This window comes from Pelodiscus sinensis, chromosome 3 (genome assembly GCF_052426305.1).
Source record: "Pelodiscus sinensis isolate ZL-2025 chromosome 3, ASM5242630v1, whole genome shotgun sequence".
NCBI classification, from domain to species: domain Eukaryota; kingdom Metazoa; phylum Chordata; order Testudines; family Trionychidae; genus Pelodiscus; species Pelodiscus sinensis.
The window spans coordinates 66,975,109-67,002,507 of NC_143054.1; the positions used below are offsets into that span (position 1 = coordinate 66,975,109).

A 27,399-nucleotide genomic window follows, 5' to 3' on the forward strand; every position below is an offset into this window, starting at 1 on the left:
AGGTTCTAAAAGATTCCAATATCTAATATTAAGGGAATGATTATATAGAACTTTATATTCATTTGCTTTCTGAACTGTCTTCCAAAGATGCTACAGGCACAAAAGTTTTAAAGCTTAACACATGCTTCCACACATTTTGGATGTTTCTTCTTTTATACAAGGGAAACATTTTACTTAATGAATCACCCTCATCATTTTTTGTCCAGTATGATTAGGAGAAACTGCATGCCACTCCACTCCTTCCCCTCCCCCCCAAAAATAAAAAAAATAGTAAAGAAAATACAGCCTTTTGCTTCAATTATTTTATGAATGCAAGATTACAAGAAACAGATTAGTCAAAATGCAGGACTATCAAGCACTGAACCAGTGATGTTGGCATCAGTCTGACTACCATTTTGCACATGGAAAAATGCACTAAGATTACAGGTAAAATGCATCACAAATGCACAATGAATTACTCTGGTCAATCAAGTTCAGGTCTGCAGCATGGTGCATGAGAAAATGACTGTCACTGTAAATTTGCTTGAGATGAGACACAAGAACAAAACCACTCCAACAGAAGTTTTTGTTTTGTTCTTATTGAGGTAACATCAGAAATTAAAACAAGATCTTCCAATTTAGCAGCCATTTTAATGCTTGTTAGGGTAGCCTTCACACACTGAGCACATGTACAGCCACAATTCACTGTATTTGTGTAAGCTGAGTCCTGGTGATTAATTCAAGTCACTGTTCTCCCACCTTGTTCAATGAACCTCTCAAACTCAATGTCCATCATAGGAAAAGGAAAATAAATGCCGTTCTAAGTGTAGAAGACAAATATAGGCATTCTGAACACACCAAGAAGCTAACACTCATGAGTTGTCATAATAAGGGGTAATACAAAAGTCTTTTCTGTGCATATTTTAAAATTGAAAGGTCCCAGTGAATCATGATGTGCCTTGTCGTTTCTGTTGCTGATTTCTGATGACCTCTAACTGTTTTTTGCATTGCTGGTAATAAGTTGAAAGACTTTTGTTTTCATCTAAAAGCTTTTTATGTTCTTGTACTAGACGGGATGTGTTTTGCTGGTCTTTTTCATCCTGGTCCAGTTCTGCTATTAGCTCTTGTCTAAAGATAAAAAATGTCAGGATTAAAACATTACAGGAGAATGAAGAGACCCAGCTCATTTCAAGTGTAGTACAACAGAATGGCCTTATAGTTAACCAACCCCCCTCATCCCAACCCGAAAACCCATTTATTAATCTTTAGTTCAGTCTCAATATAACATATGTAGTAATGGTCTATTTCCAAATCAAATCTACTGGTATGCAATTAAAACTAATTGTAAATCAAAATCCTAACAACTTTTCATGCCTTTTTTATAATAGCTTTTCAGTTCAAATTAACAGAATCCAAAGTACTGCAGATAAATTCTTAAAACTTATTTAGACACCATTTCCCTGGATTCATAGCAAATAAGTAACATTTACAAATACATGAACTGAAAGATATGGTGCCTTAAAAATATTTACAGATACAAACACACATCTTCTCTATACATTGTTCCAAACTATAGAATTATTTAAAAAAAATCTCGCTAAGCAAAGGCTCAAAACTACAATAAAGTTCATGCAATGGGGCCTGCAAACACACGCACACCACTACTCTAAATTACTAGGACACCACATAGGTGAAGGAGTCTGATTGCTCAAAGCTCATGGCATAACTGAATCCTAATGTCTTGCCATAATTCATTTAGACTTTGTCCCTGATCCTGCCCGTTTGCAGACATGCTTAATGTTAAGCACATGAAGTAATCCTACAGACTTCAATGAGACTCACATGCTTAAGTATTTGCAAGACTGGAACCTTAAAACGTAAATTCTGTCAAAGAATGTTTTTTCAATGAATATTTATTAGTAATTGCTATTAACTGTCACTCAAACCCTTCCCTCTAATAAAGCCTTTAATGAAAGGCAATGAGACAAATAGTACTCCAGTGCACTAAGATTCACTTCTTGCCAAGAGAAAAAAGAGATTTAGAAATAGTGAGATGAGACAAGTCAAGTGTAAGTTTAATTTTATGGCAAGAGTTATTAAAAAAAAGCAGCGTGGTGTAAACACATGCAAAAATAGGAAAATTGTTTAACTCTTTTGGAAAAAATGTTAAACTAAATGGTTTTTCAGTTGCACCCTTGTTAACTATTTTCATAACTATCATTTAAGATAACTGATGCAGTAAGTATTCAAAATGTATTGCAGTAACTGTTTTTAAAGGAGCAAAAAAACCTCAGTAGGCAAACTATTACTTTACAAAATAATTTATCTGGCAGTTAGCTAGAATGCATTTTATTTTATCATTTGTTTATAAGACCACAAGTTGCCATCAATGTTAAGAGACAATGCAGTAGAGAAGAAAGTTAGTGACACTAATCCCCACTGAAAAATCTGTAATTACTGTAAGAAAGCTTATGTTATCCACAGCATACCATTTTAATTACTTAATTCACTAATAAAGACGTGATATCGCCAACACAAACAATGTTTTTCTTTGAATACATATGGATAGATATTATGGATAAGAAAAGAACAAGATTTATCAATAAAATGGAAGAATTTTGTGTTTGGATAGTCTGGAGAGGAAGGTGAAATGAACAAAAACACTCGCTCTTCAGGGTGAGAGCCTAAAGTTAAGAAAAATAAAATCATCCTGAAAATAGGTAGTTACAGGATTTTCAGAAACAATACTATTTAAAAATATTAGGGGGCAGTGTCCCCTGCTCGCTACACTCACCAACTTCCCTCTCTGGGGGTAAGCAGCCCAGCTCCCCCAACTCCGGCCTCTGGGGAGAGCCAAGATGAGGCCTACCCTGGCTCTCTCTCCCTGGCCGCCAGGCCCCTCCTGAGGCCAGGCCAGCCACAGCTCTCTTCCCACTCCCGGCCGTCACGCACCCCCCTCCAGACCAAGGCAGCCCTGACTCTCCCCCTTCCCAGCCACAGGAGGGCTGGGCTGGGATGAGGCTGGCCTGGCTCTCTTCCCTTGGCTGCTGAGGGGTTGGCCAAGGCTCTCTTTTCCCAGGGAGGGTCTGAGGCCACCCTAGCTCAGTCCCCCCTACCCTGGGGCTGCCTGGCTTGCGCTCTCTCCGAGCACCGGGGAGATGGGGTGGGAGGAAAGAAGGAGAAAGGCCATGCAGCTCCTGGCTTTGCCCCTCCCCCCCTTCCCAGAGCACCAGGGAGGGGGATAGAGGCAAGGCTGTGCAGACTGTCCAACAGGAATAACTTGTTTTTATATATTGAGGGAGACTATATTATTTTAAAATTCAGAACCCGAGGGCAAATAGTTTGGAAACCCTAACCCTCAGCATCCTTAAGCTGAAACAGAGGAGCAAAGTTAACTTTGCCCATATTTTGTCCTCTTCTCCAATCAGAAGTCCCATTCTGTTCCCCTGCTCCTGTGACCTCCACTGTACAGGTGCTTTAGCCACCTCTCCTCTCTGGTCCACCTCCAATTAACATCAAAGGACAGCTCCTTTTCTAGAGAGTTGAAAGCCTCACTCTTCCCACCTATCTTACCTCAGCCACTGGTTGGCAATTTGCTGGTTACTCCCATCTCCAACTTCAATGCTCCATGTATGCGACCTCCCCAACATTGCTTTCCAACGTTAGAAAAGGGTATGGAACCTACAGTGCGGCGAGGCAGGGCAAACACAGATGTACTGAAGGCCAGTATTCTGACCTAGTGATCACTTTGGGTCCAATCCAGGAAAGAACTCAATCACATGCTTCAATTCAACTCTGTGACATCCATTAGATTACTAAGGTCCTTAAAGATAACATATTTTGGGCAGATAGGAACTTAAATCTTTAGGGGCAAGAAGTCTTGCATTTGTGTTATTTAATTGTATCTAGTGATCAAAATTGATAGTGTGATATAAAACTTGATAGTGTGTTGATACACTGGCGAAGTAACTACGCAAAAATTATATTTAAAAATGTAAATACATATTTTAATAGTTAACTATTATGAAATTAAATTGCTTTTCTTTTGAGGCTTATTGCAATTGCCAGCTAATGTAAGCAGCTGTTACTGATTGCCATACATAGGTGTTACAAGCTTTATAATGTAAAAATTTACAGAGGATATTACAGAAGACAAATATAACATACTTTTTTTCAGCTACTGTTAATAGATTTATGGTCAGGAGCACAAATATTCTGTAATTTTTGGGAATGTAATTTGGGAATGGTGCATTGATTTTTCTACATGAGAAATTACTGGATTAAAATAGCATTATTATTGTAAAGTAAAAGGAATCTGTACAGAAGAACAGAAAGCATTTACAAGCATTTTACTTACTTTCTCTGCAATAGCAATGCAATTTCTGTCTGAACTTTCATATATTCTTGTGCCATTTTACAGTGCTGTTCAAATACAGCCATAGATTCTTTGGAGTTTGGGCATGGTGCTAGAGGCTGAAAATAAATCAGACATGTTAAAATCTAATAAACTGATATCTCAATACATAGTGTGTTAGAATGTGTCTGCAATATATTTATACCAGCTTTCAGAAACTAGTAAGGTTTTAAAAATAAGTGTTAAACTCTGCCCTGGAAAATCTTAGTGCATTGTTGCAAAAGCTGTATCAGACCAAACATCTTATTTTATTGCTCTATCACTTTGTAACAAAGGATGATGATCATCCATTGAACAAAACGTTGGGATGAGACTGCAGCATTTCATTCTATGACCCTGAGCAAATTTTGAATTCAGACTTTTAAACTAAGATTTCAATTTGTTTTAAGGATCATATTTTCCCAGGGTTTATTTTTAAAAGCTTGATTAAATCTGAGTCAACCAATCTCAGGTTACAGAATAAGGTTCTTTAGCCATATTCAAAAGTTAGTCAGGACACAAACATCAATGAATATGCAAAACAATATTTTAGCTCATATTTATATAACAGGGGAATGTTTTAAGGCTAGTTTAGACTGAATTTAAATTCAAATCACTCATAAGATATACAATTATTACCTGTAACTGGTGATCTAGTGTAAGATATGCCATTGGGATGGAGTTATCTGACCCATTGGTATCTGTAACAAATACCACCATAACTATGATATATTTTTAATTGAGTTAACTGTACAATTCCATGTAGGACATTCATAAGAAACTACACTTCCTTATAAAATATGGATTACTACTTAACAAAACTAAACATCAATATGCAGAGTGATCATTTTTTTTCTGCTTTGTGTTTATTAAAGTTAGTAGAAAATGACATTTGAGTATGATCTTTTATACAAAAAAAGAAACAAAATATTACACCTTTATAAATTTGTGGATATCCTTTTAGTTGACATCTGCTAAATATGATGTAGGACACATATCTCTCCAATGCTCTTAGGGAGAGCAGATGAGTCATGCAGGGAATCTATAACATCTCTGTTGAGCCAGGGTGCTGTTGCTCTCTTCCAGAGAGAGAGCACTATGGGCCTTCCCAGAACTTTCTCTCAAAACTACACCATGTGCTTCTGGAATCTTACATGCTTTACGTCTTCAGAAGCCCAAGATCTGAGGGACATAAGGCTATTGCTAAATCTCAAGATACAGCAGCAGGGTTAAGTGAAGAAACTACTGGGTTCCAGCACTGTGAGACTTATCAGGAGAGCAAATGGTAGAGGATAAGTGGGAAAGAAGTGGGCTGCTTAGTCACACCCCAAAAGCACCTGCTGTAAAGTAGAGATGGTGGTGGCAAAAATGAAAAGGTATTGCTCCTCAAAGACTACTGAACTCTAAAAGCAATTTCAAAATACAAAGGAAGTGGAAGTGCAGAAAATGAGAAACTGCTTCTTCCCACTCCCCCCTTAAACAGCAAAATGAGAATGAGGGGATAATGACTAATCACAAATACCAAAAAGAGAGGGCTATAACTTGCCCTAAAATGAGGAACTTTTTGAAATAGTTTTCAGATATCTTGCATTGTTTTCACAGTCAGATTTATGCAAGCCATGAACTAAGACTATCCTTAGAAAGGAGCCAAGATTCCGGACTTCGCTTCCTGCATAAAATTTCTTTGGCAAATGTGTCAAAGTCTGTCCACCTTAGAATGTCACAGAGAACCCACTGTGTTAGTATACTGAAGTACTGATGCTTTTATAATGGCTTGTAAGGACTGAGTCTAGGACTTCTTTAATAAGATTCCACTATAACATTATGAGTATACAACTGTTTTATTAAAAAAAAAAAAAAAAAAAAAAAAAAAAAAAAGGGATGCTATGGTAATCAGAAATGTTCACACACTTTTAAAATGAAAGTTTTTCTGCATCACTTTGTAACTGCACATTATCCCATATTCTCCCCCTCTTCTATCCCTCCAGAGATATGTGCCTGAATCTACAATGCTTACTTATCCTGAGTAGTACTTTATCCAAAAAGATGGCTCACTGAAATCTAGACATGTATATTTATAATATTCACATACAAATAAAACAGGGTGGGGAAAGTGCTTTGGGTCGGGGAACCACAGAAAAGCAGGTGCACACACAAGTGAGAAGCAAAAAAACCAAACAACTCTTCCCTCTCCCAAAACACATCTCATTGGCCTGACCCCCAAGTGAGAAAGAGAAAAAAACCCCCACAGATGTGCCCCAACTGAGAAGCAGAAAAGAGACACTCATCTCACTTTACCCCATGGAGCTAATGCACAAGATGGGGGAGTAGTGGAGAAATTGAGGATCAGGACATGCCCCCAGGACTGGATTAACTCTTCTGGGCGTTTGGGGCCAATTGATTGTGGGGACCTCTACACTCTCAGGTGTGGTCTGGAGGTAGGGCCGGGTTAGGGTTGGGGGGGGAGGAGGGTAGAGTTCAGAAGTGAAGTGCCAGTTGCAGAGCCTGGGATGGAGAGTGTGGGAGAGGGCAGAGCATGTGGGGTCTAGGCAAAAGGCAGGGTGCAGGAGCAGGCTAAAGATGGAGGTGTGGGGATTGGGCTGCCTACTTGGCACCACACCCAGGGAGCACAGGTGGCTCTGTATCACCCTGTGCTTGCTGCTACTAGCCCCCCACCCCGCCACTCCCATTGGCTGCAATTTCCAGCCATTAGGAGCAACAGGGATGGAGGCTGCAAGTAAACATTTGTTGCATGTTCTAAAACGCTGAGCAGAATATCATATTTATTGTAGCATCATAGGAACATTAATTATTTTGCTTTTAATGAACTATAGCTAAGAACTGATGTAATTTCATGGAGTATACTTAAAGAATTTGTACAACCAATGAACAAATTGCAGTAAAGGTTTAAATGAGGCACAAAACTAAATCAAACAGTTGCTCTATTATTCAATTTCTTTGTGAAGTTTACACACACCCACTTATCTGAATCAAAATAAATTATAAAATAAACTTTTCAGAATGTTAAAGACAAGAACAAACAAAAGAACAAGAACTGCACAAGCATCACCTGTAGATTCATCAGGTGTCCATGGAAGACTACGAGCTGGCTTTTCAGAGGTTGGTCCTGAGGTAGTGATCATTCTCACACTAGGACTGGATGATCTACTGCTGTTTCTGCTCTCCTGCATAAATAAAACAAAATTAAGAGACACTTCCATCATTCTCATGTGACAATGACAAAACAAGAGAAGGAAGACCAGTACAATAATTTGTTTTACTAGCCCTTTTTGAGATGAGTAACTGATATAAAGAAAAAAGCACGGTCATTTCTACAGTTCTTTTTATCCTGGACGTTCTCAAAAGGCTTAATAAGCTTTACAAGCATATATAAAATTACACAGGGATCATTTCAGCCTGATCTAAAATTTATCTTTAAAAGTGTAAAAGAGAACAAAAATACCAAAAGATGATTTTTGACTTCAGTGTATAGAAACTAAGATAAAAGCTATGCAATGTATTCAAAGGGTTCCATTCTGAGCATCCCATTAGACTCTACTGCAAAAATTTTGTGTAGAGTCAGAAGCTACATTCACACTAGAACATCTTGACTCTCGCCTATCAGAAAACTAAGGAGCCAAGTTCATTTCAAGTGCTCCAGTAATAAGAAATTAAACAACTGCACACAGCTGGAAGAAGTTCAAATGTTATTCTGACTACAGTACACTATTATGTATTATATGACAGCTCTTACAAGGATTCGTATGTCATGATCATACGTAAGAATTTGAGCTGTTCAAGGCTCAGGTTACATGATTCATCTTTACAAAACACATGAAATATTTTAACCAAGAACAAGAAAGAAAAATGAAACCCAAGAAACAGACTTCTCTCGCCTAGCCTAAAAGGCTAGTAATCCTCTTTTAAAAATGCTATAAAATTCACTCTTACCCTAACCCATTACTCCTCCTCAAAGTTTGACTTTTAAATGGACTATGTCTTTCTATTATTCCATTCCTCCTTGTGAGATGTTTCCCAGGTAAGATACTGCATAAGAAAGATTTAAAATTTGATAGACTCGCTATTTTAAAATGTATTATGGTAAACAAAGACTTGATAAAAGTACAGGCTCCTTCAATTTTTTGGGGGGAGAATGTTGAATTAGTTAGTCATAAGGTGAATTTTTCTTAAAAAGCCTGAAAAAACCAAAAACATCCTAAGTGTTCCCAAAAGTTTAAATTTGCTATAGTTTTTATAACACATTTAGTACTTGAAAGTTAAGCTTGTCATTAATTTTCCAACTTTATTGTACTAATAATTTTAGTCTTATAAGTGTAAATTTTAAATCAAAATCCAAATATGAACACGTTTTTACATCCTGAGGTATACATTATTTTGACTAAATTTATAATATTCTTTTTCTACTAATTGCAATAGTTTAAGTCTCTCTCGAATCAGGCAATTAAACGTCCACACACACACACACACACGGCTCGACAAATAATGTAATCTACTCGACCGTGGCAAGTTGATTACAAGCTGGCACTGCCTGATCTGCGCATGCGCGGCTCGCCGCCGCTTGGCAAGCCCTATGTGTGCGCACACACAAATAAGAAAACCCAGACTCAATCCTATACTATTTTAATAAAACTTATTTATAATAATGCAATTAAAATATCTGGGGGTAAACCAGGGGAAAAAAAAAAAATCAGACATCTAACTCAGTTTAGTCGGTTTATTATATTTCAGACAATTTAAAATATTACTCTTGTTCAGTTATAATGGAGATATGTATATATGCAAACAGATTATATTCATTCAGTACATCTGCTTCTTAAAATTAAGAATAATCTGTAAAAAGTTGTAGTACACTAACATTCTGACTTTCTTCCCTCAAACTTATTTCCACCAATTAAGTTTAACTCTTTGGGTCACTTTCTGATGCCAGTGCATTCTACTTCATCACCTGAAATGTAAATGCAAACAAGAAAGAATTCCAGACCCTGAAGAATCAAAAGGTATGGCCATAAGGTATTACACACTTGTCAATGAGTCCAGTAACCTGTCTGTGACAGAGGTCAGTATCAAATGCACCAGAGGAAGAAACTCTGAAGTGGTTTTTATTGTACCGTTTTAATTATTCTGCATTTCATGGTCTTATACAAAAACAGGGCTGTGCTAAATACAAACTGAAGACATTTCTGAGATAATACCAGACTTTAGAACTGATTTATGTATTTGGAAGAAGCTCATGTGGTTGAGTCTTTCTGCTGATATTGGGCGAATCTGTTTTACTGAAATGTTCTAGAATAAGTCTACATTGCAAGGCTATTTTGGGATACCAAAGGTGTCTCGAAATAACTACCCCACATCTTTTGAAATAGAGTGAACATTTTCAACACTATATAAAACTTAGTAGCCAACAGTCTTCCTTATGGAAAAAATAATGACATTAATTGAGGAAGGCTTTTATTAGATTGGGCATAAGGTAGTTTTTTTTGCGAAAAATGTTCTAGCTGAAATTATCCTTTAAAACAAATATATGAAATACTCTGCTACATTTAGATTATTGAGATATGCCAATAAACACAGTCACTTCTTAGACAACATTATTTAGACCTCATTACCAATAATAAATAGAAAGGGTCCATGTATGTTAAATATTCTTCAGTGGGTATGTATAAAACAGTGTTCACATGCTTCTTTTTAATTGCTTTATATTATCTGATACATGTTTTTCTGTGATCTATTGCATTGTTTTCCACTTCACAAGAAGTTGTGTGAAATATGAATAGTTGACAATTTAAGGAAAGAAAATGTAGGAAAAGTATCTATTTTATCATAGCAACAGCTATAAATCCCATGTCTTCTCTATAATGGTAGTTCAAATACTAAGTTACCCCAGATGCTACTGCTGTAGAAGTGTATTCAAAAAAGTTACAGGCACAGATAGCAATGCAATAGATCACAGAATAAAAAGGAAAGTTAGAATACTGCAATTTAAAAACAAATATACAACCAGTAAAGACCAAAGGTCATTTTGAGGCAAGAACGCTGGCACAGAAAGATTGATCACTGTTGGAAATAGATGGAAATGCAGCACTTGCGCACAAACAGAAGCTCAATCCAACACCAGTGAAGTTAATGGGAACAAGCTCAGACTCAACATCAAGAACATTGACCTGGATAAAATTAAACAAAATGTGACTCAGGGCATGTGTACTTAACCTGGAGGTTGTCAAGAGGTCCCAACGGATCCACCAGCTCTTTCTTTATGGATTGACACTGGAGGAACTGGGAGTCCCATTTTTTTTATTTTAATATGGGTTTTAAAAAACTGGAAGAGGTTGAAAGCCCTGAGGCTTAGTGTGCTCAGTTGTTCATGATCTCAATGCAACACTCAGCCAAGCAGCAAATCATTATGTGCAGAGCATTAGGCTGACCACACTGATAATGCCATTCGATGGCAGGAATTAGATGCTATATAACTCTTCAATCACACCAGCAATACAATAAAATATAATTGTGATTGTCCTCCAACTGCAAATGGTAGAAATCAAGTGTATAACAACAAAATATGAATTCTGATGTTAAGAGGGGGAGAACAAGTGGTCTCCCTTGACGCAGACAACAAAATCAGACAAATAGAAAGACAAAATCTCTGATGATTGTGATTAGTTTTTTGGGGGGGGAGGGAGGGGAGAGGGACATGGTGGAGGGGACAAAAACACTCAGAACTCCAAACCTCCCTCTTACACATTAGTTTTTTTCCCCAAAGACAACGTACACACAGACCTTTAGCTAATTTAGCTATAACTACTCAAAAGAGATCTTGCAGTCATCCACTCGATGTGCAGCAGCAGTCAAAAAAGCAAATAGAATGTTAGGAATCATTAAAAAAGCTGCAGAGAATAAGACACAGAATGTCTTATTGCCTCTATATTAAAATCACAGTATGCCCACATCTTTAAATAGTGTACACAGATGTGGTTGCCTCATCTCAAAAAAGATATCTTGCCATTGGAAAAGGTTAAGAAAAGGGCAACAGAAGTGATTAGGGGTTTGGAATGGGTCCCATATGAAGACAGATTAAAAAGACTTGGACTTCAGTTTAGAAAAGAGAAGACTAAGAGGGGATATGACAGAGGTCTATAAAATTATGACTGGTGTGGAAAAAATGAATAAGGAAAAGTTATTTACTTATTCCTGCAATATAAGAACTAAGGGTCACCAAATGAAATTAATAGGCAGCAGGTTTAAAACAAAAGGAAGTTTTTCTTCACTCAGCGCACAGCCAACCTGTGGAACTCCTTGCCAGAGGATGTTGTAAAGACTAGGACTTTAACGGGGTTCGAAAGAGAGCTAGATAGATTCATGGAGGTTCGGTCCATCAATGGGTATTAGCCAGGATGGGTGGGAATGGTGTCCCTGCCCTCTGTTTGTCTGGAAATGGATGAAAGGAGAGGGATTCACCTGAGGATTACCTGTTGTGTTCCCTCCCTCTGGGGCATCTGATATTGGCCATCTGATATTGGTCACTGTAGGCAGACAGGACACTGGGCTAGATGGATCTTTGGTCTGACCCAGTATGGCCATTCTTATGCTCTTATGACCATATGATGCATGTTTTTTAATCATCATGACAGTGAGATTAGGATTTGCAGAGGAACTATAAGATGAGGATGAAGACTGATCATGATTTAATATTTATATTGCAGTTGTGCTCAGATGCACTCAGCAGGACTGGAACTCCATTGTGCAAGGCACTGTACAAATTTATCTGAAGACATGGTAAACTAAAATTAAAAATAGTTTAAAATGGTATGCACACTGAATTTAGCCTAGATTATATTTGTCCTCCATGACACGACTGTCAACTCATATACCATATTTTGGGAATTGAAGAAGGGTGGTTCTAGCATTTATGTTCACCCATCCAGCACCTGAAGTTGTATCTCCTTTTAAAGTTTTCCATGTTTGATCTTCAGTGTGTTTCTAAGAAAGAGTGCTGGGGTAAGTACACCTCTTATTCTGGAGAATAACTTTATTCAGGAGAATAACCTACTGCTAACTCCTGCCATTCCCCCTCCCCCTCCGAACTGATAAACGAAAGAGCATGATAGAGCAGAGAGGGAGAAGCAATCTTCAATTTATTAGGTCTAGATCATGGGTTCCCAAACGCCGGGGGGGGGGGGGGGGGGAAATTCCAGGGAGAGCGCGAGGCAACCCAGACCCCCTTCGCCCCCCCATCAAGTTTTGCTGCCCTGGTCAGTCCCCCCCCCCCTTTTTTTTTTTGCTCAACAAGTTTTGCTGTGGGGGAGTGAGGGTTTTTCAAGAATCAAAAAGGGGACGTGATACCGAAAAGTTTGGGAACCACTGGTCTAAATCATTTAAGGCTTTATAGACTGTAACCAGCATTGTGAAGATCATCTATCATTTCATGGGCAACCAATGCAGTGTGGGCAGCACAAGGGTTTACAGGGAATGGAAGCAAACAGTGCTGTAGCGCAGGGGTGGAGAATCTCAGGCCCAGGAGCTAGATGCAGCACCTGGCTTGCCTGGATCTCATATCTGAGCCTCAGGCCCACTCCACCCCCCCCCCCCCCCGCAATGAGGAGCATGCACAAGTGCTCCATTCCTCCTCCCACCAGCCCCCGGGCTGGAGCACACAATCTACTAGCCTGGGTCTGCCCCTTGCCCAAACCCCCCACAAGCACCATTCCTCCTGCCCAAAATCCCACGGGTACCCTACGCCCCCTTCCCCAGAGCCAAACACCTCCCCTCCCTGCTGTCACCCAATCCCCCTTTTCCCCCAACCTTATGTCCGGATCCCGAAGCAGATGCCTGTGCTCTGCGGCTGGCTGCTAGCACGTGCAGGCCGGACGCTGTGTGTGCTGGGGACTGTGAGTGGAATGGCGCGGGTCACTGCGGCCTGGCTGTGAGAGCGGCTCACCCGAGCAGTTCCGGGTTCCAGTTGATGCCGGACTATCAGGAGTGCCGGACAATTGGATGCGGGACTAATGAAGTTTTACTGTACAATGAAGACTACATTAAGTATGGCTTCACCGTCATGGAAAAAAAATGAGATTGATCATCCTCAATGCGTAGTATGCCACACAGTTCTTAGCCATCCTGAGCGACACTTGACGAACCACTGTGCTTTGACAGAGAAACCAAAAGAGTTTTTGCTACTAAACTTCAAATTTTGAAACGCATGAAGCTGGACACTACCGGAGCTTTTCATCAAGCATCGGCCAAAGTGATAGAAGCTTCTTATGAACTGTCATTGCTCATCACTAAAGCCAAGAAAGCGCACATAATCAGAGACACTCTTGCTTGTTGAAAGCAGCTGATATTGTGCTTGGTGTCGAAAGCAAGAAAAATCTATTGGAAGTTTTGCTTTCTGACAATTCCGTGAAATGTCATTTCGATGAACTGGTGAAAGATCTTAAACTTCAAGTTGTGGAGGCAGTGTTGGCTTCTCCTTTTTTTGCAATTAAGTGCGACGATACCACTGATGTAGCACAATACTGTCAGTTGCTTGTCTACATTTGATTCATTAACAATGGAACTGTGAAAGAAGAACTGCTTTTTTCGAAGAAATTGATGACCACATAAAAGGCTTTTCATATTACGAAAATGATTTCCAACTTTTTTGAAGAAATTAGACTTTCATGGGAAAAACTGGTTTGGGTATGCACAAATGGTGCTCTAGCAATGCTTGGCTCTCGCTCTGGATTTGTGACGTTGGTGAAAGAAAAAAAATCCAGCCGTAACCACAACTCACTGCATTATACACAGACAAGCATTAGCCACTAAAACCCATCCAGATGACCTATGTGACTCATTGAATTTGGCCATCAAAGTTGTCAATTTTGTGAAGAACAGTGCTTTAATTATGAGACTTTTTAATGCTCTTTGCATAGATTTGAGAGCAGATCATAAAACTCTTGTTTCACACGGAAGTACGATGGCTTTACAAAGTTAACATGCTTTTGAGATTATTCAAACTAAAAGACGAAGTGGAATTTTTCCTCAATCAACAGAAGAAAGGAGAGAGATATTTACAAACCAAACATTTGAACTTTCACTGGCATACCTGATGGACATTTTTTAATCTTTGAACATTTTGAAGCTGCAAGGAAACAATGCTGCAAACATTATAGTGCACTATGATGCCATCAAAGTATTTATGGTAAAAATCCAGCTTTGGAAACATCAAACACAAGCTCAGACGCCTAACTTTTTGTCTTTTCCAACATTTTCATCACTCGCTGAAAATGAAGGTTTCCAAGAAGTTTGTAAAGAGGATGTGAAGAACAAAATAGTGTTTCATCTGGACTGCCTGGCTGACGAATTCATCAGCTATTTTACAGACAACTTTTCTGGCGACCCCATTCATAAATTAGTATGCAATGCATTCAACGTTGATGTTGATTAATTGCCAGAAGTATTGCAAGAACAATCACTCAAAATAAAATATGATTCAAGTGAGAAAGAATTTCAAAAACACAGGAATTTTGGATAAAGTATTTCCCAATGTACTCAAAAGTTGGAGAAGAAGCACTATGTATTATTCCATTTTCGTCAACGTACCTCTGTGGAAAAAGCTTTTCAAGTTTAGTCACATTAAAAACAAAAAAATTGACTGGATGTCAAAAATGATTTGCATTTCGCACTTACATCTTTCAAACCTAGGATTTCCAAAATCGTGAAGAAAACACATCATCCTTCACATTAAATTCAGTTTGTTAGTACTATTTCTTATGTTAAATTACATTTTTATTAAATTTTTGTGCCAAGAAAAACTATTTGTGTTTATTTTTAATTTTAAATTACAAATTGAATTTTTTGAATTTTTTGTTAAATTTTGAGGTTGGATGATGGTAAAGAAGAGGTGGGGGGCGTGAGGGTTTCTCAAAAATCAAAAGGGAGGCATGATGCCGAAAAGTTTGGGAACCACTGAGCTAGTTGGACAAAGACCCACTCGAGTGAAAACTGAAGAGGGCAATATCTAGGAGTCAAGCTTGCTTTTTGCACTCATTTTTTTGGGGACCGAAAAGATTTGACTTGGTATTACAAATTGAAAAGTCTATCTCTAAGGCTCTCATTGCTTTCCGTTCAATCTACCTCAAAAGCAAAAACTTATTTAAACCGAAAGTCTAAAATGTTATCCACTGTGTATTTTTATGACATTTGAGGTGTTATTTTATTCTAGTTATCTTGTATGCTTCACTATTATTCAAATGTGTACTAGAGCACTTCAAAATGAAAAAAAAAAGTCTGAAGAGAGTTTCAGATTGACAGACTTAGCAGAAATGTAAAACAAAAGAGTTACAGATTTCTAACCCTTAGCTTGGCAGAGGTAGGAGGGAAAAATGGGAAAATGTGAAAGCTATTCCAACTCCACATTTTCCTCTCTGTACAAAGGTACCAGAAGAAAACTGGGGTGAAAAAGACTTTTGCTACTATTCTGGTCAAGAGAACAATTATTTGGCAGGAACACAACTAGAATCCCTAAGAATGTAGCACAAGCAGCTTTCAAAGGCAGGGTGTACGAGAGTTAAAAAGATCCAATACAGATGCTATATTTCTAGCTTACTGGTATTATCTGGTACCTGCAAACAATCATTTTTAAATGCCCCTCCTCCCCGCAAAAAAAACCCCCACAAAAAGAACTGAAAGTTAAAAATAAAACAACCTGCATCAAAATATTTAATACTGCACAATACAGTGTCATATGGGTGAGACAGACATGCACTCAAACCTTAATTATAAAACAGGTAAACATATTACAAAGCAGTAAGTAAAAATTGTTCAGTTTCAAATCCTTTCTTTAATTACACTGTATGACTAAATAAACGGAGAATGATTTATTACTGTGCTTGTATTTGTAGAATTCTTTTAAAAAGCCCTGCTTACATTCTATGTACAATGAAAGTGTTCTGAATTTAAAAAATTGATCCCGTTTTCTTCTGATCTATGCACATATTCACAAATATACTAGACAAACTAGATTTTGGGGATAGGACAAGATTTGTGTTGCTACAACACTTCATGAAACTGAAGAGAGATCAAATGTTAATCTCTTTGATGAGTATACACCCCTAAAATTACCACCTATTTTGGATTACTGCAGTAGCCTGTTTAATATGGAAACCTGATTAACCTGATTATCACACAGAGCTCCTATTTTTCCATGTTCAAACTACAGCAGGGATCTTAAAATTACAGTAGAACCTTGCTAATTCACACTAATGATCAAAAACTCACTGTGAATTACCAACATCGACAAATTAGCAATTAAATGAACAAGACAAAAGAAACAAGGCTAACGCAACACTAACTGTACTCTGGCATTTGAGACATATCTTGTTTAATTTTAACATTTAATACTTTAGACTGTATCATTATGCTTGTTACCATGGTATCCAGACACCATGACACAAAAAGCAATAGATACTAGCAAATATCTTGTAAAAGTATTGACGTCTTAGGAGCAAGACCTTGCTATGTTACTTTGCTATTACATTTTAATCCAAAAAAAAAGTGGAGAGATATCACCATAATGATTTAGATTTGATAATACTACGTTGAGGTTCATTATTAGTACATACAAAATTATGCAGCATGCACAAACAAAAAATGTTTTTGAATGTTACATGTGCTACTTACGCAAGTTATAACCAAGAAACTGGCACCTAGACATCTTTCATAATCTGCCCTTTCACATGTTTTATTTTAGGTGGTAAAAGAGGCACTATAATTTGTAAATTAAATGATCCCTAATCACACAAAGTTTAAAAGACCAGCTCTCCATAGTATAAGATAACTGTTGATTTCACCTAAATGTTCATGAAAGACAAATAAAGAAGCCACGGGCTGAAAGATTTTACCTGATTGGATTCAGTTCCAGCAACACTAAGATCTTGAATGGATCTCCGTCTCTGTTGTCCGTTTCCTCCTGGGGGGGGGGGGGGGGGGGGAAAAGACAAAACAAAACACTAGAATCTGCTCAGAAACAAAATAAGAAGGGTGCGACTATTGCAGCAGGAGCTTGGAATTTGTACAAATCCACAGAGAGAAAGTGGGAGAGAGAGAGACAGCTGCAGAATTTTAACTCAAAAAATGCTGGCCTGTCAACATAAAGTATCTCCTAATACAATAACCACTCCTACCACATGAATAGCTTCTGCACTGTACTCCACCATCTTCTGTCACATGTGTTTTAACAGGCTTAGCACTTGGAGGTTGAGGCTGATGACGACATCTATTTCAAGTGAGTTACGTTATGGGCATTTCTAGAGCAAGGCTGCTACGATAAGATGCTGCCAGCTCTAACCTGTTGTCCTCTAAAGTAGCACACAGCAAAGCCTTCTGTCTATGTTATGTTCCTGTCACTTATATTAAGAAGCTAGAAGAAAACTTGTTTCACCTCAAGTCAAAATGAAAGCTCTTGGTCATCTTTTTATGAGCATAAACAGTTCCTAATCTGAAAATCAGCATAGGGGTTTTCTATCTAAATCACATATTAATCTACTAAACACAATGTCATAATCTTTTCTGTTTTCTTTCTACCCATTAGTAATTATCCACTAGTGAGAACTGAAAAGTTAATACTGGTATACCATCAAATAAATGTTTATGAAATTAAATCTTATGTAAAATACTATGCATTAAGCAACTGAATTTCCCTCAACTTTGATTTTTTAATATTGTTTATATGGACTCCTAACATGACAGGTCAGCTGTCCAAAAGGAAACACCAAAATATTATGAGTAACAGCTGACAATACTCAGAATTCTTGGTCTTCAACCTGCATTATATAACTTTCTACTAGAACAGCACTGAGAATGCGTACTGTAACATTTACAACATCTACCCTCATACTCTTTAACAGTCAGAAAATAAATCAATGTTTTGTAACATGCAGCTCATTTTTTAAACTTAGACATTTACATATTGTTCAAATATGACTTTGCAAACTTTCTAAATATAAGTTTATTTGCACACCAATTAAAACAAAAGGTGAAACTGGCTACCTAATTTCATCTATGCAGTTCAAGAAATCACAAATTATGAAGTTCTTCAACTGCAGTCTGATCTCTTCTAGAAACACACTATCAGAAAATGCAAAATTCTTAGTACCTTCTTCACCAGTTTGTCATTTGACATTAAATGCAAGAGGCTATAAAAATACATGAGAGAAAACAGCTTATAGATGAGAGAATGGGACAAGGCTGTCTGAAAGTGGTATAATATTCTCAGTTCTGACCCTGTTTATAATTAGACAGGAAATCAATTTACAACCTCTTAGTAATTTAGTTTTCTACATCAGTAATTTTGGGGAATTACCCTAATACTTACCAATGCAAAAGTGATGTTGTGAGGCTTAATGTTGTAAGTGAACGGTTATTCTGCAAGGCACTCAGTAAGAATTATTAAACTCTTCCATTTAATATAACTAATTGGCCATTAAAACAGGATTACTCATAAATGGAAGAATTATACTGTTGATAGTAGCGGCAACTCATCTTGGAACTCAAGATATAGATGAGCTCCCCATGACTGATACAACAATTATGTACACATTTCATTCAACAGCACCATTCTAAAATTAGCCCATCTGAAATAAGCTTGCAAAAATATCTGGAATTCTCATTTCAGATTAGCAACATTTGTGAATTTAAAGAACCCGGCACATGTGTTGCTGAAACATTAGATGATAGTTGCCAAAAAATTAAAATAATCAGGGTGGGGTGGAAGTAAAAATGAACACTTTTTGAAGGCAAGAAAAGACGACTAGTTGATTGTGTTATAATTAGTAAGAAATCTCCAAGTTAGTAGTAGCATGAGACAAAAGCGAGCTCTATTAGGCAATGTCATTTTAATTAGTGTAAATACTACAGACATCTGGCAAATGTTCAGACAAAGGAGAAACAAAGATTGCAAATCAACAAATACTTGTTGCTCCAGAATCAAGATTAATGTCAATTCAGGAATATGAACATAGACTACATTTCTTTGACTTTAAATAATTAGCTCTAGTCTATACTTTTTTTTAAAGTTGTTTTGAATGTTCTCTTACTCTACAGTTTTAAATTATTTGAACACATACTATATTTCTACAGAGACTGATGCCCCCATTCAATGCAGCATAATCTATGAATGAAGCAGAGGGCTTCAAAAGGAAAAATATGTTTGTATGAATTTTAAAGGCACCAAGCTGGGATTCAGGAAAGGCTGGATTCTATTCCTGGATCTGCTACAGACTTCCCCTGCTAACAATTCTTATACACAAGAGGACAGAAATAAGGTTGCACTGGCAGCCTTAAAAATCTAGCCTTTCCTAACTTCTCAGTGCTTAATTTTGCTATCTTATTGGTTCTAAGGTAGTTTTTTCCTGCATGTAACATGTTACCTTAATATAATCACTGTCAGCATTTTTAATACATAGGGTCTGTCTGGTAATGTTACTATTATGTATTTTGCATAAGGCCAATATTTTAAATACATAAATACATATTTAATACACAAATTTAATAAATATTAAATAAATAAATATTAATTAATTTACACTAGAAAGGAAAATCTCCCTCTGCCCTCCTCCCCCTTAAAGCCCTCAACCTAGTTAACTTTTACATAAAGAGGAAGTTCTAACTTCACCTGGAGCAAGACCCTTCAGTGGAACTTGAAGTTCTCTCTCAGGCACTTTGTCCTGAAAATATTCTCTGATGCACAGCCCTGTCACCATCTAAATAATACTTCAATCCAGGTGTTCCTTAGAGTACCTTTGCTGGCATACCTTCTTAGATGCTAAGATACAAAGAGGAATATCTCAACTGAAGACCATAGGTGTATGTAGTACGATTCCTTTATGGCATGCTTTTAGAAGGCGTATTTTCCCTTATATGTATAGAAATGTGGACTTTTTCCTGTCCTGTGCATCTCCTAATGTGCACAAAGTTTTCCATGCCAATCCAATTCAGGGAGGCTTGAAAGTTTGCATTTCCTTCTTTAAAAATGCAATACTCATGAACACGGTGAACATATTCTAAGGCCTCTGAAAAAATACTACCCTTAATATTAAAGAGGTATCTAATAATTTGGTTTAACTCTTTTCTTTTAAAGCAAATCTGTACAAAAGATTTTGTTTAAGGTAATATCTCACCTGAAAAACTGTTTAAGTGAAGTCATTTGTAAATGAGGGACAGAAGCTGGACATTCTAAAAAAAGGAATGCAAGTTTATAAAAGCATATTTTATTTTGCATTAATTACTGACTGTGTAATTTATCTCCAAATCACATTTAGCAGTGTGCGCTGTAATTTTAGTTATCAACATTTGTTTTCATTGTGTATCCAAAAGTTTAAGGCTATTTAAACTGAAAAACTGTAGATGTGTTACTGATGACTACATAAGAGTGCTATCAGTTTGACAAAATGAAGAAAATTGGCATAGCAGACATTAATGCATCTATGCATTTCTACAGTTTTTATATAGATAATTTTCAAAATATCAACTAATGCTCTTAATCTCCATCCTCAAGACACACCTGTGAGATGTACATCATCAATGATACAGATTTCACCAAAGCTCTGTATTTATTCTGTGCTGCAGTTATATATTAAACTGATTTGGGACCTGTCTAACTTCTCTGGGGGAGGGACTTCATGGTTTGAGAAATTATGCTTTACACGGTACTAATGACCACAGTACTATAAACTCAATAAGCCTCACTTTGGTAGTCTGGCATTTTAGTTAATGATATAACATAACTTGAGCACTTTTGGCTGTAAACACACAAATGGAGTTGCCAGTGTATGAATACTATAACGTAAACAAGATTTATCAGATATTTCCTGACTACCAACTTTTTAAAATTGTTGGCCTACTTATCTTGGTTGTATTATGCATTGTATTTCAATACATACTTCAAAACATTGGTGGGCCATGGTTTTTATCTTGTTGAAAGACTTTTTAGAAACACTGGTTTGCAGTGGTTATGCTATATTTGCTGGAACTCAGTTGTGCTTTTGTATGTTCATATGAATACATACATATAACTACCTTTGAAGATTAGTTATCAAACAGTTAATTGGAAATGAGTATCAACTCCATTTTACTCATTTTTTAAAAAGATTTGAATACTAATGGAAAACTCAGGATTTAGTGATTTTAAGTGTCAGTATCTCAGATAAATGACGATTATACTCATTTAAAATGTGTTTGAAAAGCATTTAGAAAGGACAAGAGTTTGGGTGTTTGCAGGACAAAGAGCTTTGATATATATTTTTCACTTTCAGCTATTGCATACTTAAACTAAATAGCCCGATCAGTCCATCAATATGAGACCTCCAAGTAAAACACAGACATAAGAAATGGTGATTTGGGAGGTAGCTCTTGCACTAAGTCAGTTCTGTTTCAATTCCTCAGAAGTACTATGGAGCACCTTTGCAATCCTTTGGATAAGATGCAAAATGAAATGCTTAACTAAATGTAGTCATTTGAAATCCTGTAACACTGGTAGGTGAGAAAGGGTGTTGGTCCTTGTGCCCTAGCCAAATTCTAGTTAGGGAAATTGGTGTACCTTGAATTACTCTGACAGCTTTATTTAAATAGGGTAGTCTGCACATTGTCCCAAAACGATGTAAAGTTCTGCTGTTATCTACCCTGGACATAGCTTTATTTCAGTGGCTAGTAAGAGATCTGTATATCTAGTTTGCAAAGCTCTTTGGATAAAGAGTTACATTTTGTATATTCTACATCTAATTGTCAGTCTATTAATAAGGATCTGTAAACATTTTAACACTGGTGGAAGTTAACAAAATTGAGTTTTTGTTTGTTTGTTTGTTCTTTTTTTAAGGTGAAGTTAAGAGGGTGAAGGCTTTCTGGAAAGGGAAAGCAAGGGGTAAAAACAATAAAAGAATGTTGGGGCTGCCATCTTGAGGATTTTAGAGGAAAACCTGGCTGCACTGTAAGAGTTTGGAAGCAAATATACTGCTCATAGATGACAACACTGAGTCTGAACTAGAGTGAACATAACTAGGGATTACCAAATGAAATTAATGGGTAGCAAGTTTAAAACAAAGGAAGTTTTTTCCCCCCCAAGCAGAGCAGAGTCAGCCCCTGGAACGCCTTGCCAGAGGATGTTGAGAAGATCAGGACTTTAACAGGGTTCAAAAGAGAACTAGATACGTTTATGGAGGTTAGGTCTATCAATGGCTATTAGCCAGAATGGGTAGGAATAGTATCACTAGCCTCTGTTTGTCAGAGGCTGGAAATGGATGATAAGAAAGTGATCACTTGATGATTACCTCTTTTGTACACTCCCTCTGGGGCATCAGGCATTGGCTACTGTTGGAAGACAGGATACTAGGCTAGATGGATGGACCTTTGGTCTGACCTGGTATGGCCGTTCTTATGTTCAAGTCCTGACTAGGAATATGAAAGTGTAACCGTGTACACAATTAATCAATGAGCCCTGGCTCACTGGTCAACCTTCACAGTTACATGCAGGCTCCCAGTATGTATGGGAAGCTGCCTGTCCCTCATGCCTCTGATACACAGGTATGTGTAGGGCAGGCAGAAGCCAGTATGTGCAGGAAGCCATTGCCTGTCCCCTCACTCTCTCGTATGTAACCGTGTAATTGCTGAAATTTACAGCAGTTACATGTTTACTTAAGTGCATTTTAACACCCCTAGTCTTGACTAAATCTGATATTTTATCATCTAAAGGGGAGGGAGGGTGGGATCTGCCTCAGCTTGCTCTGTGTAAAAAGGGAAGCTTCAGGGAGCTGCCATTTTTAAACACTGTATTTTCAGGGGATGAGTCAGACCACACTGACCCTTTTGCAGTGCTTTTCATTCCCTGTACTCCCTCCAGCCATAAAACAACATTCCCTTCATTCATCCATCCAGCCAAATATCAACCCCCTGCTACCTAAGTTGGTGCAATCATTCATGACAACAGAGAGTAGTCTTTGGGCCAGAGAGTAAGAATGACTCTATGGTGGGCAAGGCACTCATTTAGGATGGGGGAGACATAAGTTCCAAGTCCTGCTCCAATGACAGTGCATGTATATTTAAAATACTGCACATACAGGCTCTCTCTGCAATTTGCTTCATATGGGGAATGGTCTTAAGTACCAAGAAAAGCAGTCCAGCCAAGGGCTCAAGCCTAACCAATTGAAACACAAGGAAAAGGGGACTGCACACTGGCAAGCTTTTAATTTTTTTAAACAAGGGCATCCATTAAGGGTTTTTTTTATGGTTTTCATCTGCACCCTATGCGAACTGGAGCAAAAAGTATTTTTTTTTAAATAATGTGATCATTATTCCATCATCTTAGTCAATAGACCCACTCATGTGGTCTGTGATACCTGTTATGACGACTGCAGGGACATCCAGAATGTTGCCAAATGAAGCAGTTTTACGATGGCCTCGTTTAGGCTTGGAATAGGCTGAAAAAACACATACACACACAATACACATGCAAATAGCTACAACGGTAACACAGCAAATTATTAAATACATGACACTGCAATTTTCATAAACTGCTGTTAAACTAAACTACATGCAAAACATGTCACACAGAATAAAGTGCATAGCTTTCTATTCATGCTTAAAAATAGTAAAGAAATTGTTAAAAGCAAAACAGAACTAGCAGTCAATACAACATAATTAGCTGTAGTTAGCAACACAGATCTCAGACAAAGCAGCATGGCAATGAGGAAGGGGAAAAAAACCAAAAGTGCAACCATGAGAATGGAAGACATATATCACTTTTTTCAGTTCACCTGCATATCGTACTTTTTAAATTGTTTCAAGCTGTATAATACAGCATGAGTTTTTTTCTAGTCCTAGGCTAACATTGTTTATAAATAAGTTTACATTTTCATGGTGAGTAAGCATGAATTTAATTTCTGTAACTGTCATCTTCTGTAAAGTGAAATCCAAGTGATATTCAAGATAAGCTCACTTTAATATTGCAAGATTTGAAGAATTGCTTCAAGAGTTTATAAGGTGACCTCTGACTAAACGTTTGCTGTTTTGTAAAAGTGGCCATTGCCTACCAACCTAACTACTTTAGAATAAGCACCCCATTCATGGGACTGTTGAAAAACAAAACAAAAAAATATCCCATATTTGAAGTGGAGTATGTAGTTATTCTAGTCACACCCAAGAGCATAAAACATACTTTAAAAAGTTCATTTTGCCACATGTGATAAGAGGAAGCAGTGGTAAAATAAAGACCTATAGTTTAAAGATTAACTATGTTTCATTTGGAATAGATTTGTGAATGCATCTCCCAAAAACTGCTCTGGCATGTTTACCTGAAAGAACTCAGTGACTGACAAATATACACCGCCTGATTTGTTTCTGTGGCAAGTCTAATAATAGATGGAACAAGAGGATTAGATAATTCTTAAAATACTTTTTGATTTATTTATTCTTGATGATAGCCTTATCCTCACATAGCAACACAATTTCTTTGTCCAGGATCGTATTATGTTGTTCTCTGTAACAGTTAATGTGATTAAGAAATCACCACTGTTTGCTGTTTCCAGCTTAAATCACAATACCTGCCCGAGATTTGCGTGGCCTGATTTCTACTAGTTTGTCACTGCCTGAAATGAATGCTGTTTCCTAATACTTGTCCCAGTCGAATCAACTAACTTTATTTAAGGAAAATTAATAAAAAAACAGCCATAGCAAAATCTCAGAACATAATACTTGGATATAATTAGTGGTATCACTTAAAAGAATCCAGTTAAGGAAGATTCACTGGGCTGATTCCAAACTCACAGCGGGTGGTCAAATGAGTTACATTTGTTCTATACCAGTGAGAGAGACAATGAGGCCCACAATATTAAAATGAATCAAAACACTCCAGATTATTGTTAGGTAAAGACAACAATTGCTTTGAGGTTGTCAGACCCTTCCTGAATACATCTCTCAACAACATATGGATGAGGGCTATCAGGAAGTAACTGTAGTCCACAAGTTACAAGAATACAGGCTGAACATCTCTAGCCCGTCAACTCTCTGGACCGGACCTGTGTCGAACCATGGGAGATCAATATCGTCTAGTAACATTGCCAACACTTGAACTGTTTATTGGGCTCCAAGGAAACATTTAGGGGACCAGAGATGTTCAACCTGTAATAAAACCCCCAGTAATCCTAAACTGATACTATCATATTCAAATCAGACTATAAACGCTTTAGGACAGGGACTAAGGCCACATCTATACTTACCATGTTGGCGTTCTAGTGTTCGATTTAGCAGGTCTAGTAAGGGCCTGCTAAATTAAACGTTGAGGGTGCTCCAGTCGATGCTGGTACTCCTCGATTCACAAAGAGTAAGGAAAGTTGACGGGAGTGTTTGCTCCCGTCGCTCTCCCGGTGTGCAGACAGCACCAAGCTTGACTTAAGGTATGCTGACTCTAGGTTATGTTATTTACGTGGGTACCTTAAGCCGACTTTCCGGGTCTAGTATAGACCCGGCCTATGTCATCCCACACGTATGTACAGTGCATATCACAGTAAGCCTTTGGACATTACTACAGGAAAAACCTTATTCAACTCAGGAAAATGAGTTTAATGGTCATGGTACACAAGAAAGTCAGAATACCAAGTACATACTAATATGACTACTACAAATTTTCATGGTGATACAAAAATATTGGCTCAAAAAGATAATGTCTAACTGGTATTCACTGTGCTCGGATTCGGTAAATCTAAAGATTAGAGATGTAAAATCCTGTTTAATCAGTTAAGTGGTTAAACATAACGTTTAACTGGGATCTCCAGGGTGGGGGCCCACCGCACTGCAGATAGAGACTGCTCCAGCTGGCTGAGCTAGACTGCCCCCCATGTGGAGGGCCTGGCTGGGCTGGAGCACCCCTAGCCCATAGGGCGGTGGGCTTGGCTGGGCTGCCGGTTAACTGCTGACATCCCTACTAAGGACATATGTTAATACAAAGAAACATTTACAATTATGAAATAAGTTAATAAACCGTGAAAACGGGACCTAAAAAACAGACAGTGCCTGCCAGGTATAATGTTTTGTTAGTTTGCTTATTGGGAAAACATTCACCTGCTCTGCCTTTGCTGTAAAATTATGCATTTAAATATGGCTAGTACCCTAAATTTCATCATACATAAATAATTTATCATATAAATAATGGGGCAGCTTTTGCACCCTGGCAAAATATGTGTAGCTAAACATTTTTACAAAGACACCCAACTTCTGTTTCTCTGAAACAAGAGGGTTATATTTATATCTGATCTTTTCAACAGCATAACTATATTAATAATTTGCACTTCTTTTCCGCCAAAACTTACTTTTCAGTTTACCGGTGGAAATATTATTGCTTTTAAAAATCTATCTACTGCATTTACAAAATTTTAAAATATAGTTTGAATGAAAAGTAATTCAAATAATAAAAATGACAATGAATAAAGTAACACTCAGAAGCAGAGGTTTTAACTTGCATTAATGAAAGAAGGCTCAAATGAAAGAATCACAAATTTACAAAATGCAAGCAAAATCTGACTTATCCACTGTATATGTAGTCAAATCTTTTCTGTAATCTTAAAACTACACATATTTTAAAAAATAACACCTTCTTTCAGGCCTGAGTGCTAAATGTGAAAGGAGCTGGGTTTTTTATAACTAGACTTGGCAGGATTTTATTTAAATTGATAGAGATTGATAAATGTTGATTATAACTGAGATACTAAAACTGAGGAAAAACATCCATCAGTAACAGCTGGTACAAGTGTAACTTCTCCCCATACTTTGTACATGCAGGAATTGACCTCACTGGTATTGCAGCACAGAGTGCCCTGCTGCCATGAGAAGGAATAAGCAGGGTTGTGACAGGAAAGCTGTATAAGACTCCCCTGGAAACAATATGAGGTCAGGGACAGTGGATCCCATCAGCCTGTGATCCAGGTGGGGCAGAGCAGAGAAAGGAAGCTACTCTGCTGAATGTCTCTGTCCCAAGATCGGAGCTATTC

General features: G+C 37.5%; 1 protein-coding gene across 5 annotated transcripts in view; it reads right to left on the bottom strand.

The window, feature by feature from the left end:
• Positions 1–287: 287 nt before the first annotated feature.
• The window catches only part of MAP3K7 (mitogen-activated protein kinase kinase kinase 7), a 65,612-nt gene continuing 38,500 nt past the window's right edge, over positions 288–27,399 (bottom strand). For 2 of the 5 annotated variants that reach the window (XM_075923896.2, XM_075923898.2), the window contains 6 exons: positions 23,755–23,835; positions 17,269–17,336; positions 7,443–7,557; positions 5,012–5,073; positions 4,337–4,452; positions 288–1,107 (listed from right to left, as the gene is read on the bottom strand). In XM_075923896.2, coding sequence (XP_075780011.1) covers positions 927–1,107; positions 4,337–4,452; positions 5,012–5,073; positions 7,443–7,557; positions 17,269–17,336; positions 23,755–23,835 — 623 coding nt within the window. In that variant the 3' untranslated portion in view covers positions 288–926. Of the gene's footprint in view, positions 1,108–4,336; positions 4,453–5,011; positions 5,074–7,442; positions 7,558–17,268; positions 17,337–23,754; positions 23,836–27,399 lie in introns of those variants that run through there. The other 3 variants (XM_075923897.2, XR_012902602.2, XM_014578686.4) reach the window with 3 other exon arrangements.